Genomic DNA, 19,463 nt, shown 5'->3' with positions numbered 1-19,463 from the left:
TATTTATAAAGAATATTTTTTCTGTATTTAATTGCTTAATAATTGCTTTTCTTTTGGTTATGCAATACATTGTATTTCATATCTTTTTTTACATTGCTAGCATCCTTTTTGGTCACGTTTCTTTTCAAGAACCTTTGGCATTAAAAATTCATACCAAATGTTTTTCAATGATTCTCGTCTACACAAACAGAATGGGGTGAATTAGGCAGAATTAGGTTCCTTTTGCCATACAATATATATAATTGTAGGATGAGCATCATGTAAAAATTTGTAAATATTGTTTAAATAAACAGCATTCATTTCATAAAATCAATCATCCCCTTTAAACTCTCGTTAAAAAAGTTTTAACTCCCCCACTTTTATAGCTTGGAAAACTGGAATACGCAAATTAAATTTCATATCAGCCACTCTCATTTGCCATGGTTTTCTAAACAGTTACTTTCACATCACTCGAAGGTACGGGATTGCGTTAATTCAATAAAAGAGTATTTTTAAGTGACTGTTGAAGAACTCGTGTGCCGATTCTCAACAGAATTACTCTAACCGTTTGAATGTGAAGCTGAAATAAACATAATCATGTTATTTTTTTTTCGGATACAGATATCGTGTATGCTTTTGCGCATGCGTCAAAAAGCATTGATTTCCCCAACAAGGATGAGTGGATATTTATAAATGAGGGAATATTTATGAAATAGGGGATATTTATATTCCTCTTAACAGTATAGTAAACTTGCATTGTAAACGTACCTAGGTGACATATCAACTGCGAATTGTCGCAAAATTGAACTTATCATATCCGCTCATATAAGATTTGAATGGAATTTATATAAGATTTGAATTAAAATTAAATTACATATTAACATTGAATTAAAATAAAATTCAAATAAACGAAGTACATATACAGAAATGGGCTTCGTTATTTGCATTTTATTGAGCATTGGAACATCATGAATGTCAACACTATTTGCCATCGTGTGAAAGCACGGTAGAATTCACTCGAGTGTGGAGTTTACTGTTAAACGATTGTTAACAAAAATGACAAGCGTAAACAAAAGAACTGTAAGCATATTGGAAAGAAATTCAAGAGCTAATAAAGAGATACTGAAATGCAGTCATCAGATTCACTGCTTATTGCATATCGCTACGTATTGCTCTTCGGTGGGATAAAATCATCCAAAAATGGCAGTTTCATATAAAGTTGCTAATTAATCATTCTATACGAATGCTTCTAAATTTGAAGTTATTTCATCCGTATAATATATTAAATTTTTCTTCTCGATTTGCAGGGCAGTACCTCAACAGTTGATGTGGCTTTGCTAGCGGAGGCGCACGGTCTGGTGACAGATATGCTGGCAGATCCTCAATTACCTGCTCATGTAGTCGGAGGTCTGAGGTCCTTGGCTGCTCTGCTGTCTCCACCTTCGCAAGTGGCTGTCAATCACCGAATCCAACGTCCCGGCGGTGCCAGCGTTTCTCTGGCGGACTTCAATTCTGGATCGGACAATGAGGAGATACCTTATACAGGAGAGAAACCCTCTGCACTTTCGAAGGTACATATTTCCACCCATTAGTAGGTTTCGTCTACGGACATTACTTCTAGAGCAGCAGAGTGTTAAGAGTTATGTAATTATAAAAGGAATTAAATAAAATATGAATAATTTAAAAGTGTCGGTGATTTTGTAGTACTAACTACTTTAAAAACACCGATTTCCAACTACTTTGGCGAAAAAAAAAATTTCACTTTTTTTTTCTAGGTTACACTTGTATTTCTTCCGAAACCCCTTGCTATTTTTTTCTAGGTTTATTAGAAAAATATTACAGTGATTATAATATATTTTCTCTGAAAGAAAATCAAACGGGAAGTGCCATTCTGAAACAGAAATTAATCATAAAACTGTAATATTTTACTATTTTCTTGCGATTATTTTATATAAGACAATAAGGATAATTTACGTGTAAATTTTGTGAAAAAATTAGAATATATTCAGCATTATAACAAACAATTAAAGCTCTCCTTAAAAAAGGGGGGGGGGCTAGGCGAAGAGGAAATTTGATTTATCGCTATATCGATAAATTGCAAAAACTACTATAGAAGTTATAATTCCATTGTAGTTTCATGATTTATCTTTTTTATATCGATACCTCAGTTTTCCTTTCGTTATTATAAAAAGAATTTACACGATATACAAAGTATTATTATTGCGGTGTTTTTTCATTATTACATCGTCAATGCCAGAAAGATGTTCTTTGACTATTGCAAATATCAAGAGGCAAAGTCTTTGGGTAAGTCATTCAAGATAAGATGATAGGACTCCCATAATATATGACAGAGCTAATAGGGGCTATTTTTAAAAAAAATAAACGATCAATAATTATTATGTAAATGTCTGCATAAAAAAAAACGCAAAATACAAATAAGTATTTTAATGACATGGAATATCGAAGCAGTAATTTTGTACGTTTACAATCAATGCACTAAGGTCCTTTACATTTATGCTTTAATTTTATTAGAGATATAAAATTGTATTAGCGATTTTAAACTGTTTAATATTGAGAAATGGAAGTAACATGTTAGAGATATCGTGAGAAAATTAGAGCCCACTTAGTTCATTAGTTAAAGTGAAGCCTGAGTTCGTATGATTAGAAAATAATTATCTTTAGAGTACGAGTAAATTAAAATTATTACATAAATGTATGTATTGTATGTTATAAAAAATTCGATTGGAAGTTTATAATATGTTGATATGTTATAAGAAAAGAACATTTTATTCTGCTTTTCAAGATGTCAAAAGATATTAAAATATTGGATTACTTATCTTCTTCAATTCTCTAATGAAGAAGATAAGTAAAATTCTAAATTTAAATTTGCTTGGTAATATTATTAAGGAAATATCGAAACTTTTAATTCGTTCTAAAAATATGATTTAACATTTAATATCACATAAAGCACCGTATCAGCCGAAGACTCCATGTTACAAATATTCGCAGTAATAAATGAGTATGAATATGGTTTTAATTCTGGGCACTAACTAGAAGTCAATTCCAATGTTTTTTTCTGAATTTGAAATACTATTTGAATATAAAATTATGTCTTAAGTCATTTAATGATTCATTTGAGAATAAAATTCTACTTCCTTCAATATTACATAAAGCAAAAAGATCTTAATAAATGAATATTCATTTTGTATTGAAACTAAAGATAAAACTTTGCAAATGTTGAAATTTCATATATATTATGTTAAATGTTCTAAGACTTTAAAAAATAATTATGGTTTGTACTGAGTTCCAGTTTTGTTTTCAAAACTCTCTTAAATGTTTTGAATAATATTTACATTGCACTGTAACATTGTAAAAAAGGAGAAACAGTAGTATATAAAACTATTTAAAAAAAGAACTTGGCGTGGGAACTTTTTATCCTAGATGAGAGTGCGGGAATTTTTATTTATCTTTTATTCATTCTCTTTTCTTTTGTTTTTTTTAACATCTTCAAGCAAACACACTGAAAAAAATAGTACAAATTTATTCATGGATTTTTTTCTTCATAACTGTTTTTTCACTTCAAGGCATACTCGTATTATTTTTTTCTTTAATCTTAGTTGAGTTGCAAAAATTCTTTTATGCAAAAATAAAGTTTACGAAACTTCTTTTACTTTGTATTTTAAAATCATTCAGAGAACTGTAAAGATATACTATGACATAATTATACAAGATAATATTGATTATTTAAATAATTTAGCGTGAAAAATGTTTACATCAGTCATCATAATTTAAAGTAAAATAAATTAATTTTTGTATATTTAATAATATTTAATATTCAAATTTACTTAAAAATGTTACAATTTATTTTGTAAATTTACTGTAAAATGTTAAATTTGAGACCTAAAGTTGATTTTGCTATTTCATAGATTCTACAAAGTAAAAAAAGCTGCCGATTCTTTTTTTTTATTTGGAAAAATTCTAATAGTGTGGCGAATCATCATTCATGTACGATATAATATTATAGCGGGAGTATATGTAAATTTGATTTTAATCGATTGCGTTAATGGGCACAAAATGGTGTAAACGTTTTTCTCATTAAATCATTGGTCATTTTTAAGGAACTTATATCACATTATGTCATGAAGCATTGTTACTAATTATATGTATTCTTAAAGTGGAAAATTAGATTTTTTTAATGGAATACTTTATTTAAAGTTCAAAACCAAATTTCCACCAAACCATCCAAAATGGAGAATGATTCGGAATTTCAAGTAAAATATATTTTCAAATCTGTAATATTGTTTCCTTCCGCAATTAGTTTCATTATAAGGAAGAGAGATTTATAGACAGTTTTAATGAATGCTAGATCAATGGTCCAGATCTTGAAAATCATTTGGCCACTTGCTGATGAATTTAACATCTTTGGCGACTTCTTTAAAATAATTAATTATGGTGATATGCTATTAGAATCAGAGATACGAGATCATTCAAGAAAATTCTATAACCTGTTAAAAAAAATCTATATAATTGCGATAGGACTAAATAGTCAAGAGTTTTTTTCTTTGGAATGTTGACCTAAGAACCAGCTCTCGTTTTATTTTACGATGATCACTGTTGTTTGTGATGTTATTTCATTAGCAATTTGCTAATGAAATAACGTGTTTAATAATGTTTGCTAATGTTTGATTGATTTTTTGCAATATTCTTTGTGAATCATCGGTTGCGTTTTGCTGTTTGTGTTTTGAGTTTTTATGGTAAATAATGCGTTATTATTCGTTATCAAACTTATTCGGCTTCTTCCATATACACGCGATTCTCTGTAACATAATATATATTGATATTTTAAAAAATGCAGTATTTTATATGAGTTGAAATACTTCCTACGCAGACTTTTAAATAATTAATAAGTTAAGAGCAACCGATTTCAGAACTCTTTGTAAAATCAACAAAAAGAACACCAGTTTTGGTGGATTTCTGTTTTGACAGTACAAATTTGCTTAAGTAATATGTATGAAAGTTTCAATATAAATTCCTAACTGTTTCATTAACGCTTTCTATACAAGCAAATACTCATATTCTCAAAATACGTAAAAGAAAAAAAAAACTTATGCTTGAACCCTTCACATATTTCTTTCTGTCTGTGCATTTAATATGAGAATCCGAAATTACTACTAAAAGATTGTTTTGATATGAATACTATCGTCGATATATATATGTCGTATCCATGACATTGCTTGAGGATATATTTATGGAGTTAGAAGCGTCTTTTAATTTATGGAAGAAGAAGTCTCAAATTTTCCTTACAGGGTCAGGTATATTCCATTTTTATCTGATCAACCTTTAAGCGCCGAAATTAGAATATCCCTTTATTTTTCCTCTTATTCGAAATATACAAAAAGAAAATGTTGTAATCATCAAAAGATTTATACTCAAAATTATACTGTATCTCCACGTTTCACTCCTTCCCGTGTCATTTTGTAAGCTTCCAAAAAACTCATCTTGGGAATCTGTCTGTCTGTCTTTTTGTGAACATGATAATTCAAAAATACTACAGGCTAGACGAGAGATATTTGGTATATGGTTTTTACCCTAAACTAAAGTTCTAGATTTCTACTAATTTTTGAACGAAATCCATTCAGAGGAAGTCTCTGTGTCAGATGGTCGTAGTGTGATTTGACACGATAACGAAAGGTAAAGAGAGAGATAAATTGACAAGATAAAGAAAGAGAGATAAATTAAATTTGGTACACGGATTTAACGTCTAGATTGTAGATTCGTATCAATGTGGAGTCGAATCTGTTTTGTAGTTGAACGTTTCTGGATTATTCTTTCACTAGCGTGTAAACGCGGCAACTCAAAAAAGTAACGATTTTAACAATGACATTGGGTCTGAGATTTCGCAATCACAATTATAATTCTGTGCCAAATTTTGGTTTTATTCGGTCGAAAAAATTGCTTCCAAAATGCATTCGGTGCCCTGCTGCTTGTATATTAACTACATTTCAACGATTGATCGTCAACGATCGCATGCAATTACGGTCTTTCGTAACTATTATTTGCCATTTGCATATATGTAACACAAATATATTTATTTGACAGTTTGCGAGAAAATTTCATTGACACCACTGCCTCCGATTATTTATAGAAAATTTCTATAAAGCATAGCTTTTCTTAATTTGAGATCATGCATCGGAAATTTCTCATTTATTTAAAACTAACCGCCTTTGTTGAACAGCTGGTTCGCTGAAATTAATGCTCACCAAAATTTTGAATTAAATACTTTATGTAATTTGCTCTAATAATAGCTTCGTCAGCAAAAAACATCAAATAATCATATAAACTCATACTATTATAGAGTCTTAAATAGCTCTGTTTATTTTATATGCTTTAAAAAAACATAAGTTTAGAAAATAGAATTGTTCAGCATTAAAGTCTTCTGTGCATTACAGAATAATTTTCATAATTTATGCAGCAAAATTTATGCATTCATAATTTATGCAAGAATTATTCAGTGAAAATTATCCAATACATATTTCTTTGTATCAAAGAAATCATATAATATTAATATCTCTGATGCATCATAGAATTCAGTTTTTTTTTTTCTATTTTCTGTCGGTCAATAAATATACTTTAAAAAATTTGACTTCAGGGCAACAATGTATTCTATTCTTGGAAATCAAACAAAAACATTTCTATTAAAATTATCAAAATTCAGCAAAACATTCGTACGACTGTTGAATTGGCATCAATGTAACCGATATTTTTTTTAAAATTTTGAAACTGTATAAAATGTACCTTTTTTCGCGATAATATCGTCGGAAGTTAGCGCGATGAAATGTTAAAACTTTAGCTTAATTTTTACTTAATTACAATTCTTGTAAAAAAAATTTTTTTTTAATCTCACTGAGATGCCCTTTTTTAATTTCTAAAGTATACATATGCCAACACACACACACACACGCGCATCTACCTTCATTATTAGTATAGATTACTTGTTTTATTCCAATATCCTTTTGATAACTGTAAAATGGATTATTAATCCAATAAATCAAAACGATTGTTATTTTATTTTAAAAAAATACTATACGCATTTTTACATGAATAAGAATAATAAATGACAGTTAAACTTCTGAATACACAAGACTAAGTCAACATTTCAAAGTCAAACATTTTGTTCTATAGAGCGCCAATACACACACACACACACACACACACACACACACACACACACACACACACACACACACACACACACACACACGCACGCGCGCGCGCATCTACCTTCATTATTAGTATAGATTACTTGTTTTATTCCAATATCCTTTTGATAACTGTAAAATGGATTATTAATCCAATAAATCAAAACGATTGTTATTTTATTTTAAAAAAATACTATACGCATTTTTACATGAATAAGAATAATAAATGACAGTTAAACTTCTGAATACACAAGACTAAGTCAACATTTCAAAGTCAAACATTTTGTTCTATAGAGCGCCAATACACACACACACACACACACACACACACACACACACACACACACACACACACACACACACACACACACACACACACGCGCGCGCATCTACCTTCATTATTAGTATAGATTACTTGTTTTATTCCAATATCCTTTTGATAACTGTAAAATGGATTATTAATCCAATAAATCAAAACGATTGTTATTTTATTTTAAAAAAATACTATACGCATTTTTACATGAATAAGAATAATAAATGACAGTTAAACTTCTGAATACACAAGACTAAGTCAACATTTCAAAGTCAAACATTTTGTTCTATAGAGCGCCAATACACACACACACACACACACACACACACACACACACACACACACACACACACACGCGCGCGCGCGCGCGCATCTACCTTCATTATTAGTATAGATTACTTGTTTTATTCCAATATCCTTTTGATAACTGTAAAATGGATTATTAATCCAATAAATCAAAACGATTGTTATTTTATTTTAAAAAAATACTATACGCATTTTTACATGAATAAGAATAATAAATGACAGTTAAACTTCTGAATACACAGGACTAAGTCAACATTTCAAAGTCAAACATTTTGTTCTATAGAGCGCCAATACACACACACACACACACACACACACACACACACACACACACACACACACACACACACACACACACACACGCGCGCGCGCGCGCGCATCTACCTTCATTATTAGTATAGATTACTTGTTTTATTCCAATATCCTTTTGATAACTGTAAAATGGATTATTAATCCAATAAATCAAAACGATTGTTATTTTATTTTAAAAAAATACTATACGCATTTTTACATGAATAAGAATAATAAATGACAGTTAAACTTCTGAATACACAAGACTAAGTCAACATTTCAAAGTCAAACATTTTGTTCTATAGAGCGCCAATACACACACACACACACACACACACACACACACACACACACACACACACACACACACACACACACACGCGCGCGCGCGCATCTACCTTCATTATTAGTATAGATTACTTGTTTTATTCCAATATCCTTTTGATAACTGTAAAATGGATTATTAATCCAATAAATCAAAACGATTGTTATTTTATTTTAAAAAAATACTATACGCATTTTTACATGAATAAGAATAATAAATGACAGTTAAACTTCTGAATACACAAGACTAAGTCAACATTTCAAAGTCAAACATTTTGTTCTATAGAGCGCCAATACACACACACACACACACACACACACACACACACACGCGCGCGCGCGCGCATCTACCTTCATTATTAGTATAGATTACTTGTTTTATTCCAATATCCTTTTGATAACTGTAAAATGGATTATTAATCCAATAAATCAAAACGATTGTTATTTTATTTTAAAAAAATACTATACGCATTTTTACATGAATAAGAATAATAAATGACAGTTAAACTTCTGAATACACAAGACTCGGTTTCTAAATGAGAAAATACCATTAGCTTGCACGCACAAAGTATAATTACTAAACTATTGAGATTTTAGTCAACGAAGCGCATAGGTACAGTCGACTTAATTAAATATGAGTATGGAATATCAGGGAACAAAAACTTCGGAGCTCCGTTCGAGTGTTACTTGTTCCAAGCAAATTATTTTCTGCTCAAATTTATGTAACTTTCTTCCATTAACCACCATACGAACCTCATTGTGCTTCTACAAAATTAAGGAATCGTTTTTTCGAGCAAAATAATCTTTAAAAAAGATTTGCTTATTGAAAAATAGAATTTTTTTTAATCGCGCTTCATAAGATTAGTTGAGTTTGTGCACAAAACAAAACATTTTATCTTCAAGGAAATACGGAATTAATTAGTGAAACCCAATTAAGGTTGCCGAGTACCTAAAAGAGAATATTGGAAATAATATTGTATATATGTCTTTAAATTATTTGTTACGTTTCTATTATATTTTATTTCTATATCTGTAATTTTGTAGATTTTAAAGGAATATAGTGTTTAAGTAACGAATGGAGACATGCTAATTTTAATTAGGTTATTATTTGCAAAGCTTCAAATAACATTTTGTAGTTAGTCTTGATGAACCACAATCTTAATGATGAACTTTTCCGAAATAGGAGTCTCAGTATGCAGTTTTCATTATTTTCATATTAGAGAAATTGAAATAGTATTAATTAATATAGAGGTAATACGTATGATTTCTTTTGTGATTAATTGTTTTCAGACGAATACATATTAATTGCAATTCTTAGTAATATTGTGAAGAGTTTTCAAATCTCCCATTTCTAAAAATTAACATCATTTAAAAATGAAAAATATAGTGTATGAAATGAAAAATTATATGTGAAAGAAGTCTGAATTTTTAAAAAATTAATTTCAAATAAAACATTAACAGAAAAAGCTGAATGATAAATAAAAACATCGTATTTTTTGACGTCATACATTTTTAAAATAAAATTAAGGTGAACTGATATCTTTTCTTTATCCTTAACTTTACGAATATTTATTTATTCCGTTTAGCTTAGCATTTTATTGCATTGCAGTTTACTCAATACATGCATTTTCTCTTTCAAAACGCAATTTCTGTCACGTTCATTTACTTTACTAGATTTGAATATACTCGATGGAGTACGGAAAATTATACTTTTGATAAAATATTTATATTTATTTTGCCAAGGAAAATTCTACCATCGTATTTTACTGATAATGTTGATTTTTACAGAATTTTCTGACATCACAAACTAGCTAGCATCCCACGCTAGCGGCAATTTAGAATGTTTATGCTTAATTTTGTTTTGTAGCATCATTTTTGCTTGACGTTTTCTCCTGAGTTTTTTTGCGCGCATTTCTTATTCAAAACAAAAGGTATTTATGCATTCAAAAAGTAGTTTGTAATTATAATTTTTCTTGTCGCTTAAAGAAAAAGATTCTGAAATATTTCTAGAAAAAAGCCTTATTTATTTATTTTTTAAATGTTTCATTTTTCTAGGCTTTCTTTGTTTTGCAATTTGATTTTTTCTGCATTTTCCAAAATCTTTCTTTTTTTTCTTTTTAGCTTTCTCTGAATTTTTCAATTAAAAACCATAAATAAAATATATATATATATAATCGCTCATCTTTTAATGCATCGTTAAACATTTAATAAAACCTAGCATTCCTAAAATTTAATCATCCATATTTATGAACAAAACTGATATACAGTATGTATGCAGTACATGGAATGCAAAAAAGGGACTTTATTCGTTTCAACATTTCAGTTTACTTTTTCCTATTTAATATTCAAATAAACGTTTCAGCGTTTAATTTTTTTTCAACATCACACTAATTTTCTATGCCGTTTAAGATAACAGTAAATGTTAAATTTTAGTAAATATTTCATCTTTTTATGAAGTTGGTTTTGAATATTTAAATGGATTTATGGAATTTTTTTAATCTATGGTGAATTGCGAATGTTATATCTTTAATTTGTGACATTTCACTATTAATGTTATTTAAATAATTTTCAAAAAAATAATTTTATTGTTATATTAAAAGCTTATTCCTAAATAAAATTTCTTTCAAAATCAAAAACACGTCTTTTAAAGTATCTCAAGTGAATTGGTGCAAGTAACCGGAAACATAATTTCAAATACAACTATCAATAGCATTTAATAGAATTCAGGGTTGCAATCGTCTATGCAAACAAATACTACAATAAATTTAAGACTTGTTCTAGATATGGTAAAATATGTTTATAGAATTTTTTTCTGTCGTCTTTAAAATTCAAATTTACTAATTTTTTCTTAACAGAATGACAAAATTATTGAATGATGAGAAATAGGATTACCATTTAAGGATTTAACTATATATAAAACAGTTTTCTGAACAGTGAATTATAATATCTTTGAAGATTTTCATATATTTATATATTCTTTTTTCCACAATAAAAGTTACTTACGATTTGTTATTTCGCAATTACTAAGTTTCTAAACAACTAATAAAATTCGATTCATGTATTTCACTTAATTAATCTTTTAATCATTCACATTATTTAAAATTAATCTTTTTTCTTTAAAAAAAAAAGGGTCCTTACTGTCAAATCATTTTATAGAAGTATTATGAGAAGTATTGATATCGAGATTTTCTTGTCTTGTATTTCTGTAAATAACTGCTTGAATTTTATTGATTTTACAATGAATAATAATTATGATAATGGAAGAAAAGTCACGCAGAAAAATTTCTTTAACTACTAACGGCATCCTAGCAAAGCTGCATTGAACATATTATTGATAGATATATTAAAATCTCCAATTTTTAATCGGTTCATCAGGTTTTTTTTGTGTGCCGCTAACTGTCTTTCACTTATTTATTATTTTATTTCTTCTTCAGATATTGCTACTTTTCTTCTGTTTGGGAAATTTATGTATCTTAAAATAATGTTTTAAAATATTTTACAAAATAGTATAAAACGAAAAGCATTATTTTGTAATTGAATTGGCTCTCAAAATTAATAAAGAATGAAAATTCTTTATGCTAATGAAGTAAAAGCAAAGGTATTATTCTGCAATAACGTAATTCAAACTTTTGCAATTTTCTTAGAATTTATGAAAATGTGAACTTTTAGTTATAATGAAAAAAATGAAACAACATTGATTAAACAAATTAACTTAATTCTAAAACCATCTGAACTCTTGTTACAATCAGTGCAACATTTATAAACGAAACTTTACAAGTACGCTTCATTTGTTGATATAGATCTTTTTTTCTTTCTTCCTTTTCCCCTTGAATTTAAAAGAATTCTTAAACAACTAGACGCATGTTATAATATATTTCACTATTATATATTTTTTTATCCTTTTTGTTTATTTTTTATGAATTTTTATTATGATTACTAAAATGTTTTTTATAAATGATTATTAAAAATTAAGCTTTATTGTTTTTAAATTTTTTTAATATTATATTAGATTAATTCATTTTTAAATGTGAAGAAATATTTCAAAAATAAAAGCAAGACAAGTTATCGATTTTTTTTAAACATTTTAGATATAAAAGATTTTTTTTGTTGAATTGCCTATTTAATATTTTTATTTGAGATCATATAAATCATTAATTAAAAAAAAATCTGTTACACAAACGAAAAAAGAATATTCTCAACAACACAATACTTATTAATAATGATTTTTTTCATTTACTTTAAATTAATATCAAATTTAAAAAAGGACGTATTTGACGACTTTCAATATGCTTCAAAACTAAATTAGAAATTCTATCTTGAATTTCAAAGACAATCGCATAAGTTGTGTTAAAAAGCGGAATTAATTTATTTACTTTCTCTTTGTCACCTTAATTATATTAACTCAGTAAAAAATCTCTCATATTCAAAATTTTTATGTTTTACTTAAACCAGTATCTTGTATTACTTATTTCATGTTTAAGCAGAAAAGGTAAAAACAAAAAACTGAAACGAATCACGTTTTATTATCACATTTACTTATTTAAATCATAATTTAATTTTTTAATTAAATTTATCTTTTGTTTCAGTTAATGTTAAACACAGCAATTGAGACTACTGTCATCATAGAGAATATTTAAAATATTTTCTAGATCTCAAGTTTAAAACTCATTTAAAAATCTGATGTTTGCTTCATTTTGAATATTATTTTCTTTCTTCCGTCTTCAAGACTCAATAAATGCTGATGATAAATATTTGAAAAGATAATTATAAAGCTTTTTTACATTAACTGCAGTAACTTGAAAGAATTCAGTTATTTTTCAACTAAAGTAATAAAATTAAAGAAAATAAAAATTCTTTAAAATAAAAGAAATATTTCTTTAAAATAATAACTATAAAATTCCAAATTATGCTAAAGTTAAATTAGTCAACGAATAGGATTTTCGAATGATTTTAAGCTATAGCAAGCTGAAACGTATTTAAAGCAATTTATAATTTACCAAATAAACATCATCCATTAATATCCAGATGTATAATAATTTGATATTCTAAAAATGTGTCAATGTTTACTTTCATCTTTATTTTCTTTTACTTTTTTTAAAAATTTAAATACACGATCTACAAATTGTAAGGAATCAAAATAAAACGTTCAAAGAACGTTTAACATTTTATCCTTTGTTGAACCTACATGAAAAAATAAAACGAACCCTTCTCAATCATCTCTCCGAGTATTTTCTTTCACTTTTTAAGACAGGACTTTAAAGCCGTTGGATGGATAAACACTGCAAAGGCCGTCCGGAAATATCGGGTTGTAACGCCGTCACTTCATTAGATCCAACTTTTTTTTTCTCCTACCCTTTCAGTCAAGGATGCGCTATTTCCACAGTTTCTCTTTTTACAGCTCCACCGCCCAGTTCTTGGAAGTTTTCAATGAAGAGATGCCGTCACGTGCATATCTCTCTCTCTGGTTATTATTTATTTTCCCATAGGCTAGATTACACAGTGACATTTTACGTTATTGTTTTTCTTTCTTTTTACAGCCATCTTTGGACACTTTTTTTTTTTTAATAATTGGCAATGGCTGTTGGTTCATCGTTTAAAACTGAAGTCTTCATTTTCTTTGCGCGTGTATCATGGAAGAAAAAAAATTAGAAGAAAGATAATCTTGTCTTTTCTTTGAAAGGTGTTTTGCTTGGGAGATAGGAAGAGTTCTGTACCTTTAACCATTTCTAACTGTGCTGGCAACGAAGGAAAAAATTTGAAATTTTTTTAGCTTAGTGTAAAGATCAGTTACTAATTACTTAATTTAACTTGTTGCTGCTTTGTAAAAATAATTGCTTTGACAAATAAAAGATATTTGTCTTTTATCATTCGTAAAAAATAAGTATTACAGATATACAGTTTTACCTTACAGCGTGTTTGGATACAAGAAATGATATTAGTATGTGCATACTATAGATAGGCTAACAATTATTTTATTGCAAATACTGATTTTTCTATGCCAAACCCAAAATGAAAATGTAGAGATGAAATAAATATGAAAGTGCTCCAAAATACAAAACTAGAAAGAATTAAGATCAGCATTCGCAACAGAATTGTGAACTTACATAATAAGCCAACAGAAAATTGATATTGAAAATCGGTCAAAGGTACGAACTTTCTCCTGTTGAAAATTTCTTATAACGATGAAGTGAAAAAAAGCAGATTTTCTGAGTATCGAATTCTAATAAAGAATAAAAGTTTAATATAAGTTTGCCAATAACGGGAAAAAAACATTAAAAAATTATACCTGAGTGTTATATAAAGTTCGAAATAAAATGCAAAAAAAGCAACCCGAAGATTTATCTTTGCTTTAAAACTGGACTAAAGTTTTGGTTTTCAGATAGTGTCTACTTCAATTTAATTATTTAATGGCGAAATAATAATATTTAAAAACAAGAAGTAACTTGAATTTTTGCAAAGAATTTAATTTTTGGAATTTTGATGAAACATTGAGATTTTTACCGTTTTAAAATAGGCTTGTTCTTTTAACTTACGAATGGATGTCACTTTTTAAATAATTTGTTAATGTATAAGATTTTATACCTTCTGCTTTATTAACAGTGCATCATATTGCCATTTTTCTCTTAATTCGCAAATGTGATTTCATAAAAAGTTCCAGAACAATTCATAATGGTATTCTAATTCCATATTTTATTTACTTAACCAGTCCATTAAGATATGTTAAATTATGTTGACTTAGTAAAAGACATTTTCTTCATTTTTAATCAAATATTTATTTTGCGGATTTTGAAAGCGAAATTATTCTAATGAAAAAACACCCGCCTTTCTTTTTCTGTACACTTTTTTTGTAGTGTCTATGACATGTTAAGTCTCAAACTGGATTAAAAAAAAAATTTAAATTGTTTTATATTTCAGAGTTGAAGAAAGTGTCTCTATAGATAAGCATTGGAGGCGAACAATATTTTATATTTTGTCCAATCTATCATCTCATTGTAATCCGTTGAATCAAAATTGATTAAACGTTTTAAAAGTCTTAATATGTTCTAAAACTTTTTGGATTTTATTTCTTGCCTTTAGTACCCTTCTTTAACACAATTCTGGTATTGTTCCCTTTCCTCTATTATCTTAACTAATAGAAGAATACTTCATGTATTATATGGGATAATCAAAATACACTTTTACCTCGATTATATAAGCAATTCTTCTTTAAATGCCATCTGGAAAATGTATCGTTATTTCAAGAACAAGATGTGGAAATAAACTGAAAAGTATAATTTAACATATATAGAGAGAAAATCAGCCATTATGAATGATATTATTTGAAATTACATCATAAAACAAAATTCTAGGGTAGGATTATTTCTCGGTCCATAAATTCTGAAATACATATAGGGTTTTGTCGATAACCTTGTTCTTTTGAACGAAGTCGAATAATGAATGCCAATATAAATTTTAAAAATAATGCAAATATTGATTTGATGTTTTTACTAGTTATTTCTATGTAATACCTATTTAAATAAGCGTATTAGAATTAGGGGAAAAAAAGAAAAAATATATTTCTAAATTTCCACTTTTTTAAATAAATATATTTCTACATATTTAAGTCATCAGAATGTTTGACTGCCTATTTTATAGATCATTTTACTAATTATTATGTTTTATAGGTTTATATGTTTTTATAGGTTTTATGAGTGTTCGATTTGAATGCGAAAATTCAGTGTTTCATATTCCACCCCCACTGCCCCTTATTCGGTAACATGTCCGAGAGCAAACTGAAAGACCTATTTCGGATAACAAAATCAGTAAATTAAATCAATAAAAATGATGTTACGTATCTTTTTTCCGGATTTTGATAATTGTCACTATAATTCGATGAGATTAAAAATTATAGCACAAGAATGTTGTTTCGTGAGAAATACAGGATGTTTCTTAAAAGTATCGTCAGCTGAATATGACGATATATATTTTAATTTATTTACGCTTTCAATTTATCGTTATTAAATTATCATACACTTAAGTATTCATTATGTATCATGCATACTCTCTAATATTTAAACTTTTATCTAATACAAAACTTGAGTGTAAATTCCGAATTCTCAAAGTTTACACTTTCAAAATGATACAATAACAGAGAACAATATCCCCCTCCCCCGTCCTTTCCCCGATGGCTGAATTGAACGCTTAGTGATGAATTATGAAAAAAAAAATGCCTTTCGTAGCTCGGCTTTCCTATTTCCTATTATTAGAACATTTCGTATTATTATGCGTGATAGACTGCCACCATTTAAAAAATTGTTTGGTATTTTTATTAAATTAACTTAAAAATTTCTTTTAGAATGTTCATTTAAATTCTTATCGTCATTTTTCCTTGTATCAACTGCATCGAAAGAATTCTGCATTATCTGGGGTCAATTTCTTTAAGAATTCATGTGAAATTTCTTTTATAACATTCATTGTAATTCATAATTTTTTTAAATGATTTCTAGAATCAGGTTATTTTTCTAAAAATTAAATGTTAAAGTTGCAATTCCAATTTCACGTTAAGATAATTTAAAAAATAATAATTTGTTATTCACATTGACTTCTCAGAAATTTTTCTATCAGAATTTTTTTTAATTAATATTATTGCTGCATCTTCCCTTATTTTCAATTCTTACAAAACAGAATTCTAATTCCCAATGCAATAATTTTTCGTTCAAAAGTTTAGCTAAATAACGCATCAGCACTTAAAAAATTTTGGAACTTTTCTGAATGTTAATTCTTGGAAATTGTTCATAAGAAATATTTCAAATTTCTTAGATAAATGCAATAAAATATCTATAAAATTATTTGATTTCTGTATATAAATTTTCTACCACATTTACAGGAATTTTAATGAGAAGATATTACAGGTATGTACAATGTCTATCAAAGCAAGAAAAATTATCTAGTACAATTGAATTGAACAATTTCAAATTTAATCAGAAAAGTGGAGATTTTTATGCCTGAATTTCAATAGAAAAAGTCGAAGAATATATTTTTCGCGCAATGAATAAATTATTCAACTTTTATAAGAGTAATTTAAAGATTCCGATTTTCATCAGAATTCTTCTCTTGATTTGAAAAAAATTATCATAAAGTATAAATTATGCTTAAAAAAACATATTTTATCTAAAATGAATAATTTCTTTCTCTGTTATGTTAGTTATTTCTATTTGCTTACATTTTATTGTTAAATAAAATATTATTAATTATAAAATAATGTAATAAAATATAAAATATATAAATATAAAAATGTCAAATATCCCTTAAAGAATTCAGTACTATTACTTTAAAGAGCATTTTAAAAATATTTTTCGAGTAAAACATTCGTTCTATAATATAACAATTATATAATGTTGTTAAATTTGATAAACACCTTGTTTTGATGGTAACAGCATGGCTATTTTGGAATGAGAATTGGGATTTACACAGCGGTTTGTTGTAAATATCCCTTGAACCACCAATCTTTTCCAAACTTACATATCGATGGGTTGGTATTGGACCTAAGATGGATTTAACCGAAGGCCCCTTTTATGAATATACATGACTGTTAATTCGGTATAATTGGGTCCTGAGTTCCAGACCGAGCCATTTTCGGCATGTCAGGCATGCTCCATCTAGTGGTGAAAATAATAGCATTTGAAAATAATGATATATAAATCTTTAGTAAATTGAATATAATAAATTCAATCTTCACAGTAATCTTCTCTATTTGTTATTTAATTTTAATGATTAAAATATAATTGATAGTAGAAAAGTATAGTGATTATAAATTTGCCAGAAGTTTGAACAAGAACTTTGATTTATTGATATCATAAGAATATTTTTGCTGTCGATTCCATCATTATCTAATTTGAATTGCAATCATATTTGTGTAACGACTAAAATGCTGTGAATATATAAAGATAAGAATACCTTCTACAATGATTTACAATTCCAATTAATGAAACAAATCCTTCCAACTATAAAAAATTAAAAAAGTAAATAAAAAGTTATTACGAATAACAATACTCTTCTCCAAATACATATTTCCAGACTGTTATGTTTGGATGACGTATTTTGAAATAATTCCCACGTCACATTTTTGCGCTAAGTCATGCGTTAATGATATTAAAAAAATCAATTGTGTTATTTTGCTAACATTTATGGGTTTATTATTTGGAGGAGGGGTAATTCTAGTATATGGGAATGTTCAGTCTTTTAAACGTATCCCAATAAAAAAAAAAATTATGAAATTTCACAACAAAAGGCAATTTTCTTGCGAAGATGCTCGCAATTATTAGCGGCGTGCAAATAGGCATCGTATGGATAAAGAAAAAAAGAATGGCCAAGGTTCGGGAAGTCCTTCTTTTTTGAAATTCTCACGGTGAAGTTTCATTCCAGAATAACTTTACACTACACATATTTCCTTTGAAGCTGTGTACGAACAGAAAGACACGATTTGTTTGAAAAGTAATCATAAATATATAATTTGATCCCGTGTTATTAAATCTTTCTCGGAATAGTCTTAGTCTCTCTTTTAAAGTCTGTACAACCACTTCCGTAGTAGGGAAAATAATACTCCAATTTGAACATTTTCCACTATCAAAGGACCCATTTCCAACTAAAACTGCACAACAACACATTTCTAATTAAGAACACAAATCGTTGGAACTGCCACTCGTCAACAAATATGCTTATGCAATCGGAATGAGTTGGTATAGTGGTGACTATTTATGATGAATTTCCATGGATTTTTTTTTAACATTATTCCTAGAACATTAATTTCTTGTCATTTATTAAACATGTTGCAGTCGAGTTGTACGTATTTCGAATTTTATATTTATTGTTCTGCCATTTGAATTATTATTTGATTTAAGTAGAAATTAATACCCTTTATCTTGGCCAAGAAAATGAAATATTGAAATTGTTTCATGATACTCATCTACATTTTTAAGTTGATGAATCTGTACGCATAAAATGAAAAGTGAATAAATGCTGTAAAAACCTTTTAATTAGGCTTCTATAAAATAGATTACAACAGATTGAAT

At 27.7% G+C, this 19,463-nt stretch overlaps 1 protein-coding gene across 2 annotated transcripts in view; it reads left to right on the top strand.

The window, feature by feature from the left end:
• LOC129978693 (cGMP-inhibited 3',5'-cyclic phosphodiesterase 3A-like) overlaps nt 1-19,463 on the top strand; it is a 679,937-nt gene that overhangs the window by 454,242 nt on the left and 206,232 nt on the right. For both annotated transcript variants that reach the window (XM_056090656.1, XM_056090657.1), the window contains exon 2: nt 1,287-1,550. In XM_056090656.1, coding sequence (XP_055946631.1) covers nt 1,287-1,550 — 264 coding nt within the window. The remainder of the gene's footprint in view (nt 1-1,286; nt 1,551-19,463) is intronic.

This window comes from Argiope bruennichi, chromosome 1, assembly GCF_947563725.1.
Source record: "Argiope bruennichi chromosome 1, qqArgBrue1.1, whole genome shotgun sequence".
Classification (NCBI taxonomy): domain Eukaryota; kingdom Metazoa; phylum Arthropoda; class Arachnida; order Araneae; family Araneidae; genus Argiope; species Argiope bruennichi.
Note: the sequence above shows the minus strand (reverse complement) of the source record. Positions and strands in the feature narration are given on the sequence as shown.